Source organism: Brachyhypopomus gauderio, chromosome 5 (assembly GCF_052324685.1).
Source record: "Brachyhypopomus gauderio isolate BG-103 chromosome 5, BGAUD_0.2, whole genome shotgun sequence".
In the NCBI taxonomy this organism is placed as follows: domain Eukaryota; kingdom Metazoa; phylum Chordata; class Actinopteri; order Gymnotiformes; family Hypopomidae; genus Brachyhypopomus; species Brachyhypopomus gauderio.
In genome coordinates this window covers 2,742,557-2,766,154 of record NC_135215.1, presented here as the reverse complement: position 1 = coordinate 2,766,154, position 23,598 = coordinate 2,742,557, and the positions used below count along the sequence as shown (strand labels likewise).

The window sequence follows — 23,598 nt, the reverse complement described above, 5'->3', positions numbered from 1 at the left end:
GCATTGCAGTTTAGATTCTAATATTTATAAGAATATTATAATGCAAATCTTTATATTCAGAAATGAACTACCTATTATACCATGTGCCATATCAATAACTGACTGTTGAAACTTTCTCTTCTGCTTCTGTGATATGCTTTTCATTTTATTCCCGTGTTGTGTTACGTCTGAAAATGTTCCATTTAGCCCAGTTTTGCACAAAAGAAGATACATTTACATTTTTCCTATTTGCTGCACTACACGTCACCAGATTTTCCAACGTCTGACATGTGATGCCAAACCAGCTGGTGTATTTTTGCCATTATTCATCACTGGGACACAATTTGAGTGATGATAAGAAACTATGTTGTTTTACCATATTTCTTGGTTGTATTTACCAAGACTTGAAGATGGAGGATATCCCTGCCCTATATGTTCGGAATATTACAGAAGATACATTGGCACAACCAAACCTGATCAAATCACGAGATAACACAAAAATCAACTTAAGTCCCATGGTAGGACAATCTGTCGAAACTGATGATATTCAAATTCTAATTATATATATATGATAGTCATCTTTATATATATATATATATATATATATATATATATATATATATATCAGTAGCGAACCGTGACCATTAAACCTGGGCCCGCTCCTCCCCCCGAAAAAAAATTGTTTCCTCTCCTATTTAACTGCAATAATAAAAAAAAAACTGAGACGACAGTACAGCTTTAGAAACGCAATAACCAATCCTGATCACAGTCCTGATAGGGGGAGACACAGGCTCACAGGCTTCCACTTAACATAACCCCTCCTTCCAACACAGATTGAATAGACACGCTTGAATCATTTATTTGCTTATATTTTTGTAATTGTTTAGATGTCGATTGTCAAACTGTAAGAAAATAAAAAAAATTGGATAAATTATATATATTTATGTTTTAAGAATATTTTAGGCCCCCTGAGAGGGCGTTGAGGGCCCTGACGGTTCCTTACTGATACTGTATATATATATATATATATATATATATATATATATATATATATATATATATATATATATATATATTCTACAAAGTTCATGTAAGAAGTTTACAGAGCAACTGCAACTATAAAGTGAAGTCCTCTAACTAACTCAAAAAGAAAGGTCGTTCAGGTCATATACACTGGTTATGTAGCCAGAAACAAGCCATAGCCAGCATGGGTGAGAGACGCCCCAAAGTGTGGCTGCAGAAATGATTCAGCAGTCTCTTTAGTAAACTGCCATTTGCTAGGAATCTAAAGAGAAGAACACCAATGTTTTGTGCGATTGACCTATAGACCTGTAGTATGGTCTAAAGAAAGAAAGACAAAAGTAGAGGGAGGGGGGGTCATTTGATGTTTAGTCAGGTTTGCTCAGTGGTTCAACTGTGGCTCGAGAGAGTAAATGTCATTTGAGAGCTTGAGTGTGAAGCAGGCAACCGTGCTCAGCAAACAACTCCCCCCCCCAATCATAAACCTGGACCTGCTGAAGCGATCGATGTTGTGTGGGTGGCACGGTAGAACGTTCTTGTGCTAGAATGAATCGGACAAAAAAGTGTCTGAGCAAATCGTTTCGAAGTTAATTTCAGTACACGTGAATTTCCCATGACAAGCTTAAGAATCGGCAGATTTTACATGGTTTTTAAAAATGTATAGATATTAATCAGTTCTTGGTTTGAAAGGTGGTGGTCTGAAGACTTTGGTTTTAAATTGTCTGTAAATTGTCTTCATATTATTATATACATCTGAGACATACAGACACAAATTTTCACAACTCCACAAATTTCATTTAACGTACATTTCATTCGGAGCATCTACTTTGTTCTTATCTGAGGCAATTTTAAAACCCCTGAATAGACACAAACCTATTTTAGCTTTAATTCTCCATATCCAAAGTTTATTTAAAAACAGGCAACTGTCTCTTTAAATATTCTTGAACACTCCAGAAATTAATTTAATGTCTTTTAGGACAGTTTCATAATTAGGTCTGAACCTGTGGCTGTATTTAAGAGGCTTCATTTAGTGCAAAGGACCCTTCACAACATGAAATACTCATGCAACAGGAAGTCTCAGGAAACAGGAAGTGGCTCTCCTCAAGTCCAGTTCTTCCTTAAGCTCAATTTACAAATAGCCGAATGAGTTACCATGACTGAGTATCAGTGAAATCAGCTGTATGCAAATATAAAAATTTACTCCAAGAGTGAAACTGAATTTGGTCCAAAAGCTTCAAATGAACTTCAAATTAAGTCAATGGCATCTGGAACTGGTACAGGCACTGGAGACATCGGTACCATCAGGTCTACATCCACCATGCATAGGCACGAAATGCAGTTTTGCAAGGCAGAAGTTACAAAAGCCAGTCTGAAACTTGCAGGTGATCTCCAGAACAAAGAGCGTTCTCTGGTTCGTTTGCCATAACGATCAGCTCGATGTGTGGAGAAAAAAAGAGCAATCCAGAGAATCTACGACTGGAGCCACACCTGGGCTGTTCCAGCAGGACAACGATTCTAATCTCTCCTCAGGCTGCGACATAATGACACAAAAACAAAGTATGTGAGTGGCCACCACAAAACCATCACGTGAATTCCATAGAAAATTTGTAGAATTAAGTGATAAAACGAGGAGGCATGTATGTGTGTGTGAAGGGCATTTAAACGTTTGACCCACCTTAAGCAATTTAAGGAATTACAATATATGATAATGTGTGAGTTTGACAGCCTTCGGGCCAAGTGTAAGGAAAGTTCTGGACAGCCTATAGCTTGCTTTTCTGTATTGCAAATCATAGCGGTCACTCAAGTATGATTGAATTCAGACAAGTCATCATTTTATTCAAATATATTTTTGCATGATGTCCATGTTACACCACTGTGTTGGTCAGTAGGCTGACCTTTTGACCTTGTCGGAGAACCGAGCAAAGCCAACCCGATCTTGACCCCTGTCGTAGATGCTGTAGACCTGAGAGAGGAAAACGTCCCCTAGAACCCAAAGCCGCCCCACCGGTGATGAGATATCTGTGCCTTGGAAGCCACTGATACAGACCTCTTTATTATATATTACATCCTATACAGGAAAGAAAGCATGTAGAAATCCAATGAATGAATTTAATGTTTATATCAAATGTTAAAAAAAATATGTTGTATAGTGACACTAATGACTGTATGACAAAAGAGCAAATACCAGCCTGTGAAATGAATACTCACTCGTTTCACATACATCTCTGCAGTAATGATGTACTCCACTCCATTAAGTACGAAAGATACCACAGGTAAACTGCTGATCCTAGAACAACTTACCACATACTGAAACACAGAACAGACCAAGCTTTGATAAAGAGCTACACACAGAGGACACACTAGTCGCCTCAACACTGAACAACAGTGACACGGCACAAAGATGAGCGAGAGGGGTGTATGGACTCCCAGGACGGTGTCACCTCTCCGATGGGAGTAGGGGTTGCTCCAATGAGCTGCTGAAGGATCCGGATTTCAGCAGTTGGCCCCGAGATGAGAGAGGTTCCCGTGTCAACAATCGCGTGGCAACTGTGGGTATGGCAAAAAGCGGTAGTCCCCTGAATCTTCACTCTAAACCAAAATGGGGGGCAGGAAGACGGCATACAGTTGTGATTATTGCTATAGTATCGTTGTTCATTAATATTCGTTGCTTCAAGTAGAAGCAAACGGGTAATAATGTTTCCTGCTAGCATGTCTTTTTCACAGTGGCTTAGCGTGGCTTGTTCACAGTGAGACACAGGACAATGAAATGAGACAAACAAGACGCGAAACTGACTCGTCTATCTTGATCTGCCAGTAGCCTTTCAGGGTGACTGGGACCCAGTTGATGGGGGGGACAAAGAGCTCTTCATCCACACCCCCCAGCAAAAGCTCCCCCCCGAAACCATCGCTTGCATTCCTGGGAAAATAAGCAGTACATGAACAATTATCATCATCATCATCATAAATGTCAAAAATACAGAGAATTATGATTTGGAAAATCATATATAGCGTTACTTCAATACATATAAGTATGCAATCCTAAAGACCAATAAATAACTTGGTGGTTTGACAGCCTGGCGCTTACATGCTGAGGTAGAAGGAGAAGACGGGCTGGTCCACTTTGCTCTGGCCTATCATGTTGTCAAAGACAGGAAGCCCGTGCTCTTTGGCCAGGATGGGATAACTCAGGCCCAAAATCCCATCAAACTTGGTCTTGACAAAGGCCCTGCCTGGTTCGTACACCGACTCCCCGAAGTTCTGATTCACCACGGTCAAAGTGCCCACCTGCGTAGCACGGAAGCTCAGATAGATGGCCCCAGACTGGATGAGGCTGCTGCCCACGTTGGCTAGATACGTTTTACGTGATAGCCTAACAAGTTAGTGTGGTGTGGTGTTACCCTGAGCACATCTCTAGCCTGTACGCCCAGCATGTGTCCAGAGCCGTAATGGATGCCAAACACCCGGCCATCGTGAACATAGGTACTCGACTCAAAGGCCTTGAACTTCTTGTGTGACTCTGTGCCAAGAGAGGAACACAGTGACCTGGTGACCAAACAGCTCGGGTCACTGTCAGAAACGGACATTTGGCTATAACATCAGAATGCAAATAATGCAAAATTCTTGTAGCATGGCACAAATATGTTGTGTATAGTGACTCTAATGGCTGTATGGGAAGAGGAAAAAATACTAGCCTGTGTTTCACATATGTCTCTGCAGTAATGATGTGCATAATGCCTAAATTAGTGGAAAGTGTTGCTGTTAGTTGCAGTGGACAGTGAGTGTGTCCTTTACCACATGCTTGACTGATGCAATAGAAGGAAGGGACCCACAGATCTGCGGACCCGGTGTCAAAAACCACAGTGAAGTTCTGCTCTGGTGTTCCCAGACTGACCTGCCCAAAGTACTGTGCCTTATTGCGCACAAAAACACACTCTGTATTAATTTGCTGGTTCAAAATCTATATATTTGGATTCCACTATACAGTGTTATAAAGAAATTTGTCCTCATGCAGCCCGGTAAAATTAAGTTAATCAGTGAACATGACTCTATAATATAAATGGCATAAGTATAAAACTGAAGTCAATTTGTATTCCACCCCTTCGGTCACCAAACAAGTGGTTCACTGCTTTCTTTCAAATATTATTGCATTATGCAGTCTGGTTTATCTCCACTCATCATGGCTCAATCTGATACAACCCAGAAATGCTCATTACGTACGGATTTGTCAGTTAATTCAGCAATTTGTTACAGCATGTAAAAGCCGATGCCACTTACATCCATGAAGCTGTACAGTCTCTCTGCAGCTCTGCCTGGCGTGAGGGACGCCAAGCTGGGTGGGTAGCACTGGGCATATCGCCTGGAGAAAACATCCACCTGGTGGTCCACCATGAAGTTCTCCAGCTGGTCAGTGGCTCGTAAATGACTCCTCAGAGACATCATCTTTGTCAGAGGTACCCTTAGATTTAATCATTCATGGAATTGGATGTTTTGGTACTAAAATGTTCACCAAGCACCATAAAACAAACTAATAAATTCTATAATCCATGTATTTTTATCTTACCTTACCAGGCCATGCACAAAGCAATGGAAACACAGGAGGAGCAGTGTTCGCAACATCCTGAGTATTGGTCAGACTTTGCCACTCCGATATCGCACAGATGACCTGAATTCATTCAGCTCCTGCTGATTCCGTGCAGCCAATCAGGTGTTGGTGTTTGAGTCGAGTTATAAGAAGTACAGGAGGTCTAAGCCATACCCAAATGTACAAGACACAGCGACAGCAAATGGAAAAACCAGCTCCTTGCTGAGAGGATATGGTCAACACTATAATAGTTTCCATTTTTAATTCCTTGCTGCTTCAAATATTAAATGCAGGAAAACCAAAAGCCTGTTACTTTAATCAAACTGAATTCAGAGTTAGAATGCCACGACCTTTTCCACCGTTTCACTTGGTTGAACAATAACTGCAAAAACTGATAAGGGAATCAAGTAAGACATCCAATGAAAACTTTGATTGGACATTAGAATTTTTTGTCTGGTAAAACTGAAGGAACATCATAAATGGCACACAAGACATTTTCTAGAGTTTTATTGAGTAAACAAAAAACTGCTATTTTGTTGACACAGGCAGTTAACAACAACCTCTACAGTGTTAACAGCAACACGACGGACAGCAGGCCAAAGCCATCCCAGGTAATAAATACACAGGCTGTCCCCCTCCCTCCGCCTCTCCCGCTGCTCGACCCCCGGCTGGCCTTAGCAGGGGTGGTGATCTGGAACTCGTTTCCTGAAAGGAGAGATGACAGGCGATGAGTCCTCATAACGCGCCGTCTCGCATCAAACAGCCAAGCTGTGTTTCTTGCGGAGAGTTCAGCCCCGTGCGAGCGGGCCGGACAGGACCGGGCGTGGAGACTCACCTGGGCGCGGCCTTGATGATGTTGTCCACGCGGAGGATCATCTCGGCGGCCTCTGCGGCGCTCAGCAACACCTGCCTTTTGACCTGGAAGCTTTCTGTAATGCCCAGGGTCGCCATGTCGCCGATCGTGCCGAGGGTCATGTCTGAGCGGTCAAAGGTTAGTGGTCAGACAGCAAGATTACAGAAGGTGATCTTGTACGGTGAAGGTCCGGTGTGAGTCAGGAATGGGAGTGTGCAGTATGGAGGGTGTGTGTAGGTTGAGGGTGGAGGTACCAAGGCCGTAGGTGGTCTTGTTCTCCTGGTGAGCTGCTCTCAGTTGGGCCACGAGATCTGCGCTGTCATAACCCGCATTATCCGCAATAATGGTTGGCAGCTAGAGAGAACAAAAACCCACATTACATCAACCTCCAACTGGAAGACCACCAACTCCCTACAGTCTCTTGGCAATCTGAGTTTATTAAACAGTGATAAACTTTAATGATTACTTTGTCTAGCCACAAACACAAGAAATTAACAGTGTACAAACAAAGAACAAAGGCAAAGCGTCTTTTAGAGTAAAACCCATGAGAAAAGACCAGCAGATGGAAGAAATCTAAGCACTCTCACCATTCTCAGTGCCTTAGCGAAGGACTCCATGGCCACGGCTTCTTTGCCTGGGGTTCGGTTGGCCAGATCAGTCACCACTTTGGCCATCAACATCTCTGAACAACCTGGAGAAAGGTGGGAGGGTGTCGTTTATTTACCACAGGTTAGTGAGACCAAGAACAAGGCGGTGGAAGAGCGTGTAGGCGTGAGACACCGTGAGCGTCTGCGCTCACCTCCGCCGTAGACCGTGCGAGTCTCTTTAATGGTCTGAGCCAGAACGCACAGAGCGTCGTGGAGAGAGCGCTCGGCCTCGTCCAGGATCTGCTGAGTCGCTCCACGCAGAACGATCGTGCAGGCCTCACCTGGGCAGATGCATGAAACATAAATATGGCAGCAGTGTGCCCCACACACAAACACAAGATTCTCCAAGAAGTCTGAAGAGAGACTCACCCATCTCCACTCCTGAGAAGTGGATGAGAGTGTCCTCCCCGATCATCACTTCCTCAATGAGTTTACAATGGCCCACTTTCACCAGCTCAGGGTGGTCGAAGGTAGATGTGATCTCCCCCCCTGTTCAGAGGAGACCGCCATCAACGTCACCAGATAGAGATGTTCACCCCATCTTCAGTCTCACGTCCTCCATCTAAACGGCTCAACGAATCCCCTCCCCCTATAGCCTACCCTCCCGCACGCAAGCAAAACATTCGAGAGGACCACATCCATGAACACCCCCCCATACACACACGTTCCCACGTACCGGTGACCAGCGCCAGCCGTTCCACTCCAACGAAGTCTGCGTGCTCGATGGCCATGACTCCAGCGGCAGCAAAGAGCTGCTCGGGGTAGTTATAGATCAGCTGCCTGATGGCAGGGAACAGAGAAAGCATCAAAACCAGCTTCCGGCCGGAGGGCATTCAAACCCACTGATCCAGAACGAGATCAAAAACACTCAACGTCTAGGTGACGTTTGTTGTGTTTATTTGTTTTTTAACCAACAATGGAGCACCTTCCGCTGTGCCGCCACAATGAAGCAGGTGTTAACCCCACCGATTGGCATAAAAGTCAAACGTACAGATAACAGACACTAGAAAAAACATCTCAGCAAGTGAAATCCAGAATGAATTATGCATTACTTTTCACAGTATTCATAGAATTACCTGTCTCTTATCAAATGGCATTATCTTACTGCATTGACAAATAACTTTTTCAAAGACTTATTTCCAACAGGAATCAGATTAATGTGCCACTGCAGCAAGATTCTCACTTCATATATTTTCTTAAAATTACTAATGTCTAGAAAAACAGGTTAAATAATAGAAAATTGGGCAGAGAAGCAGTAGACTTGGTGACCACATTCAAAATGTACCAACTTGACTCTTGTTTTTCCATGCATACCCAGTCAGTGCATATGGCCGTCATGGTGGTCAACCCCTTTAACCATTTAATAAACGGACCTCGGTAACTTCATATCAACCTCACCAACATCTGACAGTAAATTATTTGATAATTAAACAGGTTTCAAGCTTAACTGGCTATCAATTCATCATGGCACTACATTAAAAAGGTGCCCTGCTGTCCTATGTGTAAGACCTACAAGGCCACGCCCATGACCACGCCCACCCGTACCTGTTGATGAAGCAGTTGATGCCGTGTTTCAGGATGCGCTCCACCTTCTCCTTCATCTTCTCCTTCTCCGCCAGCTCGATCTCGGCCACCTTGGCCGTGGAGTCCACACGCACCCTGGAGCCGAAGATCTGCGGCAGCAACGCAGGGCATTGGTGAGCGGGGGCTCGACCATGGCCTGGGGGGCGGGGTCTAATGCACCACTCCTCAGCGAGAGGCGGGGCATGGCCTACCTTGATTTTGTCTGTGTCCATGCCGGTGTTGGCAATGAGGATGTTCGCATTTTCAAGTCTCTTTGGCTGATTGACACCAATTCTCTTGTCAAGCAGGAAACCTGTAATTATTTATTCCCATACAAAAAGAACACACTTGTATACTCCAGCAGTCCATAATCCATAACAACAAATCCAGGATCTAAAGAACACTCTAAAACTATAAAAAGGCCCTATTTAAACAGACAATTAAATAAGCATATATTACCCCCCCCCCCCCCCCATATCATTCACTACACAAGCAAACAGTACATAAACTACAACGATGTCATATCAGACCTTCATCCAGGTAGGAGTCCGTGAGGCTGCCCCCCAGCTTCTTGATGACATGAATAGCCTCCAGGTTGCCAGATCCCTTCAATCTCAGCACTGCCTCCACTGCCAGTTTGGAGAAGTGGTCTTTATGATGAGTGAGCAGTTTGGACGACAGAGTGGTGCGGGCGATGTTTAGAAGATCCTCCTGGAACTTCTCCTGGTCGTTACTGTACAAAAACACCAGCTCAGGTCACATTTAAAAAAAATTTAACCAGATAAAAAGCAGTTACGACACGTAGGCTGAACAGCAAAGCGAGCTACAGTGTTCTATGTACAAGTGCACGGTTTCAGGTGGTATTCAGGTGATTATAAAGGCCGGGGTTTACCCATGGTCCACTGCAGCCTCTTTCAGTGCATCACGGGCCGTCTGAGTGGCCTTCCTCCAACCAGAGATGATGATCTGAGGATGGATCTTTCTGGCAATCAGCAGCTCTGCTTCCTGGCACATAGTGAATGCATAAAATCAGCAATGATACACAGAACAACAAAGTCATGAGCGTGCTCTGAAGGCCCTTTAGAGTGGACAGGAATTCAAACAATCTAAAACCAGTATCCAATTATTACCCAACTGGTGGGCACAGTATAGTAAGACACCTGTTAATAGCCTCACCCTAAGCAGTTCAGCTGCCAGCACGGTCACAGATGTAGTGCCATCACCGACCTCATCATCTTGGACCTTGGACATATCTGAAACCAAGATGATGTATATTGGGCTGTTGAGTAAAGCACTGCTTAATGCTCGTCATGACCTGCTAGAAAACATCCTTACTCAGTACCAACATTTATTTCTTACTGGATCTCTGCTATCTGACCCGAGTCTGGCACCTACAGAGAGACCATACTCACCAACCAATACTTTGGCAGCAGGGTTGTCCACACCAATGGCTTTCAGAATAGTTGCTCCGTCATTGGTCACTGTAACAGAACCCTCCCGTCCACCACCCAAAAGGATTTTGTCCTGAAAGAAATATGATTACCTGATGGCATTGCTATACAAGTACACAGGAAATGGGCTATTGGGGTTATTAGGTTGAATAATAACAGGAAATAAATGCATGTTTTAATTTGAAATAAGGTACCGTGGCTATGCTTACCATTCCTTTGGGTCCAAGAGTACTTTTCACCAGATCCCCAATAGCAATGGCACCAATAAAAGAAGACTAGCACAAAGGAAAGCACACGATAAACAAACCTGTTCAAGTAAATGTATTGTTTGAAATGTCACAGCACCACAATTATTTATTCAAACTAGCACAAATCCCAAACAAGCATTACTGGAATGTAGAGAAACCCACTCACCAGACGAGCAGTCTCAGCTTTCTCCTCATCAGCTCCATGTTTGAAGATGTTCACCGGGGCCATGGATAGGGAGGCCTGTCAGAACACAGGCACATTGAGCTGCGTTAGACACACTTCTACAGAAATACAGATGTAGCACAAATATACATATACATCAATACATTCCATATGAACTAGAAATTACCATTATTACTACTACTATATAGAAATGTCACTACGAGTCTGAAGATACCCAATTAACTAGGTCTGTTAAGCTGAAACGTCCAACTCGAGTCCTCAACTCCTCCCTAGAAACCACTAGAAACCGTTATGCGTGCTAGTTATGCTAGCTAGCGTTAGCCAATATCTTTAAACGGAAAAACCTACAGGTTACCTTCGAATGGGATAAACCAATATAAAAATACAGTTAGTGAATAAAAAATGCAATTTCAACCCTGTGGCAACACATGCTGCTTAGCGGACTCGTAAGCTAAGATGCTAGGCTAGCAAGCTAACAAACCACGCATTAAAACAACGGACAATGACGGACGGCTAGGCTAGTTAGCTTAGCAACTGATGCTAGGCTAGCAAGCTAACAAACCACGCATTAAAACAATGACGGACGGCTAGGCTAGCTAAGGTTTTGACGCAGGGCACATTACAGCCCTCAACGACCCTAGGCACGGATCACACGGACACATCAGGACACGTATGTGCGGACACTCGTTCCGGGTGCGTTTTCGCGAAGCACCCGGACGGGCCGCATCGTTGGCGCCCGCCGAGCGTCTCCCCAGCCCGGCGAGGGCGAACATGTGCGGCTGTGTTAGCGTCCAGCGGTGCTGAATGAGTAAGGGGAGTTGTGGTCATGTGCCGGTCTTATAGCCATAAAGCGATGTTCTTCATGATATCGGACAACGTTGCCGCTGTTTTCATCGCATTGCTGCAAAGTAGAACCTGGAATTATAACGTTTCCGAATAGAGGCTTACCATGATTACGCTAGGTTGGGTTCAAGCCTCACCGGGAAGAAGCGAGCCGGGGAGAATGCTCCAGAAACATGGCGGCCCCCTAGGCACCTTTCAAATTAAAAGCCCTAGAACGATCCAGAAACATGGCGGCCCCATAGGCACATTTCAAATTAAAACCCATAGAACGCTCCAGAAACATGACAGCCTCTTTTTCTTTATTTTTTTGTTTTTTTTTCCATATTTTTGTTATTTGTGATTTTTAAACCGCAATCGAAATTTGTCATCCGCTTTTAACCCATCTGTGCAGTTAGAACACACACACACACTAGTGATTACTAGGGGGCTGTGGATCACTCGTGCCCAGAGCGGTGGGCAGCCCTAGCCCGGCGCCTGAGGAGCAGTTGGGGTTAGGTGCCTTGCTCAAGTCATGGCCTCAGGTCTGGGAATCGAACCCATGACCCTCCGGTCACAAGACCAGTTCCCTACCAACAGGCCATGACTGCCTCATAGGCACCTTTCAAATTAAAACTCCTATGCTAAACCAAAGAAGGCATCAGTAATCTGGTACTTGTAGCATACATTTAGACGAGTCAAAATGTGTGTACATTTTCAAGTAAATATTTTTAAATCAAGTGTCTTTAAATCGAAGAATTTTAATTTGGTTTCACAACAGCTGGCCACTTTGCAAATTTAGTACTTACTTGACTTCATGAGTCAGTCAGTTATGGCATGTTTCAGGATCTTACAGTAGGTCACTGTGTCACTGACATTATGATCAAGGCATAGAATTATTTTTTAATCCCTCTTGAAAGTGAGTTGAATAGACTTCTAAATTGAGATTACGTAGTTATTTAAACACCTTGCCAGTGCAGCTTGGACACATCGTCAGTGATGAACCCAGGATCATTGGGTGTTTCGGTTCTTAAATCATCAGACACCCTCACCTGGGCGACCCAACCGGGGGTGATCAGTCCCTGGTTTGTGTCCAAGCAGCATGCTACTCCATTCTTCTCCCCTCTTGATCCACAGCCACCTGGAGGCTTTTTCAGCTGCCTCACTGATGGCAGTACTAAATTGAGATTACATACTATGAAAACTCATTTATAAAAATTTTATCCCACTCACATATTAACGAAACTGGAAATCATATTGCTTATTTATTGCTGTCATCAAAAAAATGTTAAGGTAACATATGGACATTAGCCCCTATCAAACTGCCTTATGAATAGGCTTATCAATCAATCAATCAAAGTTTATTTTTGTAAGCATTCAAAACAACACTGACCAAAACTCTCCAACAATTTGTGCAGAGTTAGTTTGCACCTGTGCTGTGTGCCTGTCCTTGGACTACAATACCCTAAGCACAACTCAACAGGTAACCTAAAGGGTGTGGTTCTGTCTGCTTGAGCAGACCAGGCGGGAACACGATCAGATAAAAAAGTGTGAATGGCTGTAGATGGGTGGAGTGAAAGAGGAAGAGAAAACGATCAGAGAGCACAAGTCTGCTAAGACCAACAGATGGTGGAGGACACGAAGGTGAGGCACGAAAAACAGGAAGCAGAAACTGTTTATTCTCGTTAAGGACTCTTGTCTGCTCACCTCCCCCTGTTGCCATGGGAGATGAGAAGGGGGAACACTTGCGAGTGTGTTGAAAGAGAGCGTGGCTCTTCAGGTGGACCGCGTTGTTTTGTTCGCCTGTGACGGAGACTGCAGGGAAGAGTGACAAGAACCAAGGCCTATTTAACAGGCTGAGTCACAATGAGACCTACACTCTCAACTGCTATTGCAACACCAGGGCAGAACAGAAGAGTGAGTGAATGACTTTTTTTGGTAATGTTGAATTACTGCCAGCTGTTGCCTTAAAGGTAATCCAACTCCACTGACCCAAGAGGAAACACAGACGACAGATCATGCAGCCTGTTGAATTAGAACAGGATGACTACTTTGATTTCTTGTTCAAGATTATTCTGATTGGAGACACTGATGTTGGCAAAACCTGTGTGGTTCAGCGCTTTAAGACTGGAATGTTCTCAGAAAAGCAACAGAACACTATTGGAGTGGATTTCACTGTTCGGACTCTTAATATTGAGGGCAAAAGAGTAAAGGTCAGTTTAATTTTGATTAATGACTTTTTTTATCCAAATATAATGAATTTGGGAATATTGTGTTATGATGTGTAATTGTTGACACCATTTGGTTCACAGAACTTGTGTGTTGTCAGATGTAATCAGCATTTAGATGCATCTTCGGCTAAGTCAAAGTTACTCAGAGACCATTGAAAATAAACTAGTCAGACCAGCCATCACTGTGCAGAACTTGTTCTACAGGTTTGCTTGAGAACACATCTGACATTGCACCCCACCACTCACCTTAAGATACCTTAGCTGATGACTTGTGAGGTAGCCCTTGTCGAATGTCCAATAGGCAGAGTTGTGTGTTGTCGTAGTTCAAATAATAGCCCCTTCGGTAGGCAGTGAATCACTTACAGTATGTAATGGCTAACTTGTTTCACCTGCTTTACCCTGTTGTTCAAAAACCTGTTGAACCTCAGGGACTGGAAGAATGGAATCTTTGGTATGCTCTGTTCTCTGCCAGAAATGTCATTTTTGGTTCTTACATACAAGAAATGTCCTGTAAAAGATCACAACACTGCTGGCCCACTCTGACAACCTCCGACACCCTGACCCCAGCGAGCTCGAGTCTGTGTCAAATGTCCCCTCCTTGTCGAGATTCTTGTAATGTCTCCAAATATTTTTACTTTTGTCTATTGGGCTGGTTTCTCAGGTTACATGAAGCGACAAGTTCCTTCCCTGATGCACAAAAGGACAAACTTGTTTCCAGCTCAGTAGTGTGCACCCTTAACTGTACACATGAACCACAAAACCAACGTACTGAATCACATTGGTACATTGTATCAGTGTATGATACTCCATACAGATGTTTAAAATGTCTTTTTTTTTTATTTTGCAAGGAGTGCAAATGTACTATACAGAACTCTTTTGAAAATAGGTTCTTAGTTTGTAATCCCTCATATTATTAAAATAATCTACATGGTAAAGAACTAGTATTGGGTCTCATAAAAGTAAATTTTTTGAGTCATTAAAGGAGGGCTTCTTGAACCAATCCACTTTTTTACTGTACTCAACTGGCCCATCTTGGTATAAATCTTTTCTGCCTTGTGATACAAACATTTTGAACATTTATGTATTTTAATGTTATACCAGCTGTTTTGCTGTTCAATAGCTATGATGCAATGCCTAATGGGAGCTAAAAGAACCTGGACACTGCTTTCAATTTTAGCCTCAATTTAATTATTTAAGGTTTAGATTGGGATTGTAAAATCTGATTTTAAAAAATCACATCTCCATTTCAGCCTCATGCACGAACAGATGTTTAAGCAGAGAGCGTAAGAGAATCATGTAGAATGGAGATTGTAGACTGTGCAGATACCAGGTGTGTTTGGTTGCTAGGGCACTGCAAGTATTTTAATGAGCACAGATCTTAGGAGGGTTATCAGTTCTCAGTGGGATTGATGTAGCTGCCATTCAGATATACATTATCAAGGACCTTCACAATGACTTTCCAGGTATAGACCTTTCAGACATTCACAGCAACCTATGAAATATTCACAAATATATATTATACTGTTTCATAATGTGTGATAGTTTAGCAGTCAAAAACAGGGCAGTGAATTTGACGGTATTACAGTATACCAATTCAAGTCTCTCACAACTACCATCTCGGAAGGTACTTAAGCCTGGTCTACGCCTTCAGAAGCTTTATTAAAGCCTATGGAGGGTGTTCTCTTGGCAAGGCCTAACCACGTGTGCTTGGCCACAGATGCAAGTGTGGGACACAGCCGGGCAGGAGCGGTTCCGCACCATCACCCAGAGCTACTACCGCAGTGCTCACGGAGCCATGATCGCTTACGACATCACCCGCAAGGCCACCTTCGACTCCGTGCCGCAATGGATCCACGAGGTGGAGAAGTACGGTGCCACCAACGTGCTCCTCGCCCTAATAGGTAAACGCAGCAATCGCAGTAAACACGGCCGTCTACGTGAAACATCTGTGAGCTCGGAGCCAGATGCTTGTTCTCCTGAGATTGCTCCTTCACACCCAGTCCTAGCAGTGCTCTAGCACAACTAAAAATGGACCCGGCTAGACTGTCCATCCATGAAAGCATCTCTCTCATGAGCCATGTTCTTGGGAGCAGCAGTTATCTTTACAGGCCTGTCGTCTCGCCTGGCGTTTTCTTACTTTATTCTCCATTTCTCTCTTCTGCAGGTAACAAATGTGACCTGGAGTCCGAGAGGCAGGTTCAGTTTGAGGAGGCGTGTTCACTAGCCAAGGAAAAAGAAATTCTGGTAGCGATGGAGACGTCCGCGAAGGAAGCCCACAACGTGGACAAGGCTTTTGAGCTGATGGCACAAGAGCTGCTGGCTCAGAACGGACTGACCGTGAGGGAGGACGAGCATCAGAACCCACGCCTCCTACTGAGGTCCAACTCCAGGCCCGTGAACAGCCCCACACTCGCGCCTGAGAAAAAGCCCTGCGAGTGCTGACGCGCCAGAAGACGGCTTGGAATTCAGGAGCATCTGCAACGTCAAACGATTAGCCAAACTGTATTTTATGGGGGTTTTCTTGGGGGGGGGGACACAACGGAATAAGACAAGTGGTTGGTTTTTTCTTCTTCAGTGGGGAAGTGGAATTTGATAGCTAAATATCTTCAGACTTTTGTAGCAGAGATGTACTCATGAACACCATCTCAAGTGGCACTGGTACAGCACATGTTTAAGAAAACGACTAAATGACAATTCTCATAATTGAGTCAGTATACACAATGTCATACACGTTGATTTCCACCATATTCAGTGTGGCGGAAGCATTAGCAATAGACTCCTGGCTGTCAATGAAACAACCTCAGGCACAGTGAACTATCCAACTCCTTTAATGTCTTTTAGAAATAATAATTGCAAACTGTTGTATCAAGAGTTCACGGACTGGTTTTGAGATTATTTCTAGAAGTGTCTTCCACCCGTCCACTGTGACTAGGACGTAACACTCCACTGATCTTCCTGTAATTCGTGAAACTGATGATTATGGATTCTAAACTTTGGATTTTGGCATTTGTTCTGACATGATTAACAGAAATGTAACAATGCGCAAAAAAAATGAGACTATTTTAAGATTGGTTGGGGTTTTAAATCAATATATGTGACATGGACTTGATGGTCACATTGCATCAGGAGCTGGAAAAATTCTCATGAACTTAACTAAAGTAAAAGTGTGGAACGTACAGCCTCCAGTGGCATATTTATAACACATATCTGCTCAAATCTTTATTTACAATTTGTTGTTTAGTTTTTTCATGGTGCGCCAGCGGTCTTTGATGTTCACCGCCGTGCGGCCTTTGAAGGGGAAGGCGCTCCTGATCTTCTCCCATCTGCCTTCTCCATAACGAGCCACTCCTTGCTTCACCCAGTCGGACTCTTCCTCGGTCCACCTCTGGATCGGACACACGCAGTCAACAGACAAGCGTCTTGGCGAGTCTTAAAAGTCCCTGTGAGGACACCCTTTAGTGTGTCTAGAGGGAAATGCCAAATCTCACCTTCCTTCTGGTTTGGCCATCACTGCTCGACAATCCTTGAACTTAAAGAAACAAAGAAGGGTTTGGTATGGTTTGTTATTGTGGTCCGTTCCAGCAAAATAGCACTTTTACATCACCCCCTGTTACATGATAATATCAGAATTACATTATAATATCCTACAACCTCCTTAGTCACTTCCACCATCAAAATCTCCCAAGTCTGTGACTGAGGCATCAAGTAATTAGCATTTCTGGACTAATTAAGCAAAGAAAATTCATTTCAGAAGAAAGATCTCCATAAAAATCATCGCCTACAAGGAAACAAGCAATTTCTTCAAGACATTAAGAGATGTTTTGTACCCCGGGTAGATCTAGAAGAGACTGCAAAAATGGACTCCTCATCACTCCACTCTTCTTGAACCCCGGACACATCTAGCCAGTTCTTCCTAGACAGACAAACAGTCTCCTATTAGTCAGGACTAATTTTCACTTGTGCATACACACCAAATGACATTTAGTGGCTATGCTCACACTTGGTGGGCGGGGTTAGAATCTTCCACACGGCCATGTGTGTTAGTAGAAACCCACATTGTCAGCCACAGTCAGCCTTGTCTGATTTGATATGAACTGCTGACATTTTCATCACTCATAGTTGTTCAGCATTAACTATAACTGAGCGTTTAGTGGCCATTTTGATGCACATTAAAAATGAATATTTACAAACTAAGCCAATCTGAATCTTAGGATTACTGCCAGATTACTGCATGTCTTCCTGAAGGCATAACAAGTCAGAAATACGGTGGATGAGGTAGGTGCAGACCGTTTATGGGTGGAGGCGGGTTGTTTGCTGGGTGGAGGAGAGTCTATCGTCACGCTGTCTCCACTTCCACCTCCGCTCTCCATGTGATGCCTGGAAGACACATCCAGGCACCGATAAACACCAGACCTCAAACACCTGATGGTTGCCAGTCACACCAGACCTCAAACACCTGATGGTTGCCAGTCACACCAGGCCTCAGACGTCCAACAGTTTTGAACAGGAGGATCGAGGAACTGTGGCCCAAGTTAACCTTGGACGCGTCGACAGAATGCAGACGGAGATCTGAAACGGTCAAAGTGGATCTCACCTCTTCTTGCTCGGTGTGCAGTCGGGGGTGGAGGTGCTGGGAGAGCCCACCCTGCTGGGAAGGGTGGAGGTGCTGGGAGAGCCCACCCTGCTGGGAAGGGTGGAGGTGCTGGGAGAGCCCACCCTGCTGGGAAGGGTGGAGGTGCTGGGAGAGCCCACCCTGCTGGGAAGGGTGGAGGTGCTGGGAGAGCCCACCCTGCTGGGAAGGGTGGAGGTGCTGGGGTTGGCTGAGCTGCTGGGGGTGGAGCAGGTCTGGGGTTCGCTGGGCTGCTGGGGGGATGCAGGCTCTGGCTCAGTGGGAAGGCTCTTCCTGTGAAACATCATCTCCATTAGAGCGATAGATATGAGGACACCGACTCACAGGGACAGAAGAGACTGTGGGTCTCTTCAAGACCCACTAGTTCATTCTGAGTCTGATGGATAATCATATTGAGGTTATGCTTCAGACAGTGGAAATTTTTCCGTTCTGTGCAACCACCATAATACCATCTAGCACAGGGGTGTCAAACTCATTTTCACTGCAGGCCACATCAGCATAATAGTTACCCCGGAGGGCCATATGTAACTTATAAATGTACTTACTCCTTAATGTTAAATACCTCTGAATTTATTACTTATTCAAGTTACAAATATTGCGTAAATGTAAAAAAATGTTTGCTTGTTGCTCTATTATAACATAAATCCTTTTAATTTGTTAGGTTATGAAACCCACATTACTCCATCAATCAACAATCAAACTATCCAAGCGAATAAAGAAAAATGATCAAATATATTACATTTACTTTGTTCAAAACTTGAAATATCAAATAACGCTCCTTCTAAAAAAGACTGAAGTGCGGCGATTACTTCAGCCAAAACTAAGCTACCTTTTACTGCCGCTTCGTTTGTGAACACATTCTGTTGCGATCGCAGTTTGCTTTTTAATTCTGACAGTTTGTTGTTTTTCTTGATGGCTAATTTTGGCATACTCAGCTCCGGTGTTTGGTCGCAAAATGCTGATGTATATTGTACTCTTTGAGAACCGCCACTGCTTCATACTCATTTTTCTCCTTGAAGCACAAACATCGCTTTCCCCTCTTTCTTGAAAAAACCTTCTTTCATTTCCGTCGAAACCGTCATTTCGCTGGTAACATAATTGTGGGAAATGTAGTTTTTGCCCACTTTTACTTATTTTATTTTTGACAATTTGGCTTTTTAAGCGCTCACGGGCCACATAAAATGACGCGGCGGGCCACATTTGGCCCGCGGGCCTCGAGTTTGACACCTGTGATCTAGAACGACATTACAATTATTAGAAATTCTCATTTTAATAATTTAGCCCAACACCTTGCTTATCATCGTTACATCAGGTAAAACAGGCTGAGGTCCACTGACAACGTGAACAGCCAGGCTAAATTTCACCATCCTCAGCTGTAGCAATATGGCGAGACTGCATACCTGCTGTTCCTTCGGTATTTCCTGACAGGTGGTGTGGAGCAGGTGGGCAGAGAGCTTAGTGGATCCTCCCTGTTGGATCCCACCCGATCCCTGGTGCCGTCTTCCAGTTCACTTAGCTGGCTGTCCTCCTCCGTCACCAGCTGTGCCACCGTGACGGCAGACGCCGCCTTGCCTGGATTTCTGTTGCTCTCCACCGAGGACACAGCAGGTGGACGGGTGCGTTTGCTTTCTGGGGTGGCAGCATTCACCTCCCCCAAAATGGAGCCGGCGTGAGATGGACCTGCCTCCAGAGAACCGTCGTCCGTCTCAGCGACGTATACCGGGGTTCTCCGCTCCGGCTCGGGTCGCTCGCCGCCGCGTTTTTGCGGGGTCTGTGGGTCGGCGGGGGACGGTCCCCCGACGGCCTGCTCAGCACTTCTCGCGAAGGTCTCCGCGTCTGCGACGGGCGTCGTTCCCTCGTCCGCGCTCGTGTCTAACGGCCGCTCCACAGGGGTCTCCGAGAGCCAGAGGAAAAGGTCCTCCGGGTCGGGCACCTCTGGGTCGGGCACCTCCTCGCTGAAACGCTGCGCCTCCCTCTCCACGTCCTCCACCAGCTGAGAGAAGGGGACGGACAGGGCTTGCTGCGCTGCCAGAGACGGGTAGACGTCCTCCAGATGACTCATCTCCACAGTGAGAAGAAACCTGGAGGAGACCACGGGCCTGCCGGGGGAGAGATGTCAGGTGTTACTTATAGAAGTGCCAATGAGTGTATACAGACACCAGGAACTAAAATTACAAGCTCAACAGTTGGTTTAATAATGCACTACATTTTAAGCCAGGTCTTAGTCTTAGGTGATAAGGATAAAAAATAAGAACAAAACCATAACATGCAACACTTTTACTTATCATTAAAAGTAGCCATAACTTATATAAACCGCAAACCCCACTATGAATACAGGTCGTGAGGAACAGTACCGATTTATGGCTGGCATGTCCTGTCCCGAGTTCAAAGGACATGCAAGTTCTGCGGCTGTCTGTGTCCTGGACGGTCCAGGGTCTCGTATGCCCCCATCCTGCACAGATGACTGCCCTTCTGAAGTCCTGGCGGGATGAGGCTTTTGGACAGTCCCTTCGTCAATACACCGCCCTTGTTTTGAGAGCCTCACCATCTTTAACAAAACACAGCCAAATCAAATCAGGCATGTTAAACGCTAGAACTATGCGGAATATTCAGGGGTCTCATAACCCAGCGCCATCACACGCACACACACACTATAAGACACGGTACTGGTTCCTGTGAAGGAATACGCAGGACTCATCGATGAAGGTGGTGATGCAGAGGAAGAGTTTTAGAATGAGCTCATACAAAGTCAGACCTTGACTAGGAAAGGCTCTGGAAAACGGCAGGTTCTGTCGATAAAGTACATCATCTCCTGTTTGAAGTCGGTGTATGATCTCAGTGGAGGCCCTGAGCTCGCCTGGCCCTGGCTGCAGCAGCTCTGCTCAAGGAGACTCACAAACAGCTTTTTCTAGAGAACAGGAAGAAGAAAAGTCCAAATTATGATGAAGAAACTGCACCTCACTGAACAGGTAAACAAAATACATCAAATTCATCTCACAGGCCACTGTTAGTATGACAAATGTCCCACGTGCTATACCCCCTTGTTAGAAGACATGTTCCCTGCTAACTGTAACTTAACCTCAGTCTGCTGGAACAGCAGTATACCATCTACCATCAGATTATTTTAAAGTACATGTTCTAAACAAGAAAACTGATCAGTGTTCAACAAAGCAAGACTTGTCCCAACTTTTTTAAATTAAAGCTAGCAAACCTCCTTTTAAAAATAATTTTAAAAGAATAAAGACTTGTAATATTTACATTTCTATACAGGATTGCATACACTTATTTCAAGTTTGTTTACAATATGGTCATGTTTATCAGTTTTGTGAGACAGAGATTGTTACACTTAGCATGCCCAGAATATAATCACAGATTACATCGTACCTTGCCCGTTGAATCGTTTTCTTTTGGAAAGTGCTTATGTAGCATCTCTTTGGCCTGGTCACTCTGATTATTATTGATGCAAACAGTAATAAGCTGCAATACAAACGGCCATGTTAAATATGTTTTAAATGCAATCTCAAAAAACAAAAAGAACAGCTCCATTTTACACTAGTGACAACCATTACGACAACGAACATTAGTTTCAACATCAAACAAAGACTACGTTAGGACTATATTGAGCATGCCACCATAAACTGAATCTGCAGATGTGGGATACTGACAGTTAATGTATCGGGACGTTTCCAACCAAGCTTTACGTGCACATGTGACATGACTTGGTTTCAGAGGCTGGTTGGAAAAGACTAGCTGGTGTGTTGCTCGAGCTTTTCCCACCCCTTCTTTTATCAATGGTTTATGATAAATAATAAACATGATGAAACATGTCTGCTGAATGTCTGCCCAGCAGATGTACATAGGTAAAATATAAAACCTCAAAAACTGATCAGACAAATATTTCTCAATGGCAACAGTCCCAGTGACAAATGATGAAGAAACAAACTCACCATTTCTTTGATGGAAGTCTTTATTTTCTCCATGTCTTTTTGAGGCACACTGACCTCTATACATATATATTCTAGTATGGTTAGAGCCGATTCTAGGGGTGTTAAAGGCTCCTGAAACGTACTGTCTGCAAACAAACCAAAATCAAGCAATGACCAACCTGTACTTCCTCTAAGCACAATTAAAACATGCTTCAATCATCACCTGAACTTCATGAACTCACAGAGTTTGTCACCATCGTTTATCCGGGACAGAAACTGCATGAAACGAAGTTTTAATGTCACTTCTCTGTGTCCATCAATGGGCCTGTCCACCAGCGCTGAAACATAAAGCATGGAGCTTAATGTGAGTGAGTGATGCTGAGTTTAGACTGCTTGACACTGAAACTGAACACATGTAGCTGTCACACTTCACACATGTTTACACAAACAAGGTTACCAGGCCTGGCAGCTCGAGACCTAGCCGGAGCGGCCTGGCTAACCGTCCCACGTACCTTCAATAACGTTCCTGAACTGAACGAAGCTGTCGTAATCTCCGTTTCGGAAGGCGTCTAAAGCTTGGCCGACGTACAAGTCGAAAACCCACCTATTAAACATGTGCTCGTCGCCCAAATGTTTTGCGCTACCCTTCCTAGCCAACGCCATGTTCAAAACGCTTCTTCATTTCCGAGTGGCGGGAAACCTTCTTCTTCTTTATGTTTGGCGTGTGTCGCGAAACGAACGACACACGCGTATTCCGCCCCCTGTCGCAATGTTTGTGTTATTTGTACTTTTCTAACAAACAAAAAGACAAATATAGCCGCAAGCGGCGATAGGCGGGTTCACACACACAATAAGCAAAAGGAAGCCCAAAAGGTCCTTTAGACCTAAAAGTGAAAAGAAGCTGTTTGGGTTTGGCCAGTGTGTGCTCTACAGATAGTGTGTAATGACATCTGCATGTGTCAGAAAGGGAGACACAGAAACAGCACATCTGGCTAGGGCTGCATCTATGTGAACAATATAGGAAGGCCTGCATGTGTCTATACATGATTGGGCCTGTATATCACCGACAGAGATAGATTGAGGGAGCCAGAGACTATGCTTTGTTAATTCACTCTTTACACACCTAGCATGCCTAACATGACTGCCCATGTATTCAAAGTATGAATGTAGTCTGCAAAGCCTGGCATTACATGACTGACATGACTGGCATGACTGGAATGACATCACTGCCATGACGAACAAAATTAACATGACTGATATGACTGACATAACTGGCATGACTGTAATGATTTGATGATTTGACTGACATGACTGATATGACTGGACTGAAATGACTGATATGACTGGACTGAAATGATTGGCATGACATGACTTACATGACTGGCAGAACATGACTGGCATGTCTGATATGACTGACATCACTGGCATGACTTACATATACTATACATATACTATAGATATGCAT

The 23,598-nt window shown here is 44.2% G+C and overlaps 4 protein-coding genes and 1 long non-coding RNA gene across 7 annotated transcripts; 2 read left to right on the top strand and 3 right to left on the bottom strand.

Annotated features, from left to right (window-relative positions):
* The first annotated feature begins 2,065 nt into the window (after positions 1-2,065).
* Positions 2,066-5,707, top strand: LOC143514086 (uncharacterized). The gene is made up of 3 exons (XR_013130758.1): positions 2,066-2,556; positions 2,952-5,450; positions 5,569-5,707. It is a non-coding gene; the product is annotated as an uncharacterized LOC143514086 (long non-coding RNA).
* Positions 2,810-5,624, bottom strand: nots (nothepsin). The gene is made up of 9 exons (XM_077004873.1): positions 5,561-5,624; positions 5,275-5,455; positions 4,792-4,909; positions 4,398-4,516; positions 4,085-4,284; positions 3,794-3,916; positions 3,441-3,588; positions 3,208-3,306; positions 2,810-3,067 (listed from the first exon to the last, which is right to left on the bottom strand). Exons 1-9 carry the CDS (start codon positions 5,614-5,616, stop codon positions 2,882-2,884), a joined length of 1,230 nt encoding a protein of 409 aa, XP_076860988.1. The 5' UTR covers positions 5,617-5,624; the 3' UTR covers positions 2,810-2,881.
* Positions 5,708-6,073: 366 nt separating the features above from the next.
* Positions 6,074-11,569, bottom strand: cct2 (chaperonin containing TCP1, subunit 2 (beta)). Its single transcript, XM_077004872.1, has 16 exons — positions 11,476-11,569; positions 10,510-10,584; positions 10,305-10,370; positions 10,057-10,168; positions 9,821-9,897; positions 9,537-9,649; positions 9,175-9,377; positions 8,857-8,957; positions 8,627-8,754; positions 7,758-7,861; positions 7,451-7,570; positions 7,234-7,362; positions 7,022-7,125; positions 6,689-6,788; positions 6,417-6,558; positions 6,074-6,286 (listed from the first exon to the last, which is right to left on the bottom strand). Exons 1-16 carry the CDS (start codon positions 11,476-11,478, stop codon positions 6,256-6,258), a joined length of 1,608 nt encoding a protein of 535 aa, XP_076860987.1. The 5' UTR covers positions 11,479-11,569; the 3' UTR covers positions 6,074-6,255.
* A 1,224-nt stretch (positions 11,570-12,793) lies between these two features.
* On the top strand, positions 12,794-16,700 carry LOC143514083 (ras-related protein Rab-19). Of its 3 annotated transcripts, none has more exons than XM_077004871.1 (4): positions 12,794-13,319; positions 13,416-13,559; positions 15,295-15,478; positions 15,742-16,700. In XM_077004871.1, exons 1-4 carry the CDS (start codon positions 13,272-13,274, stop codon positions 16,017-16,019), a joined length of 654 nt encoding a protein of 217 aa, XP_076860986.1. In that variant the 5' UTR covers positions 12,794-13,271; the 3' UTR covers positions 16,020-16,700. The 3 variants fall into 3 exon arrangements, with proteins under 3 accessions (XP_076860986.1, XP_076860985.1, XP_076860984.1); XM_077004870.1 differs by having other exon boundaries at positions 12,795-13,263; XM_077004869.1 differs by having other exon boundaries at positions 12,801-13,559.
* Positions 16,701-16,763: 63 nt separating this feature from the next.
* On the bottom strand, positions 16,764-22,877 carry terfa (telomeric repeat binding factor a). Its single transcript, XM_077004867.1, has 12 exons — positions 22,646-22,877; positions 22,376-22,471; positions 22,155-22,279; positions 21,592-21,684; positions 20,963-21,115; positions 20,562-20,755; positions 19,608-20,306; positions 18,172-18,480; positions 17,865-17,954; positions 17,405-17,490; positions 17,066-17,106; positions 16,764-16,962 (listed from the first exon to the last, which is right to left on the bottom strand). The coding sequence occupies exons 1-12, from the start codon at positions 22,794-22,796 to the stop codon at positions 16,801-16,803; spliced, it is 2,199 nt and encodes a 732-aa protein (XP_076860982.1). The 5' UTR covers positions 22,797-22,877; the 3' UTR covers positions 16,764-16,800.
* Between the last annotated feature and the right edge of the window lie 721 nt (positions 22,878-23,598).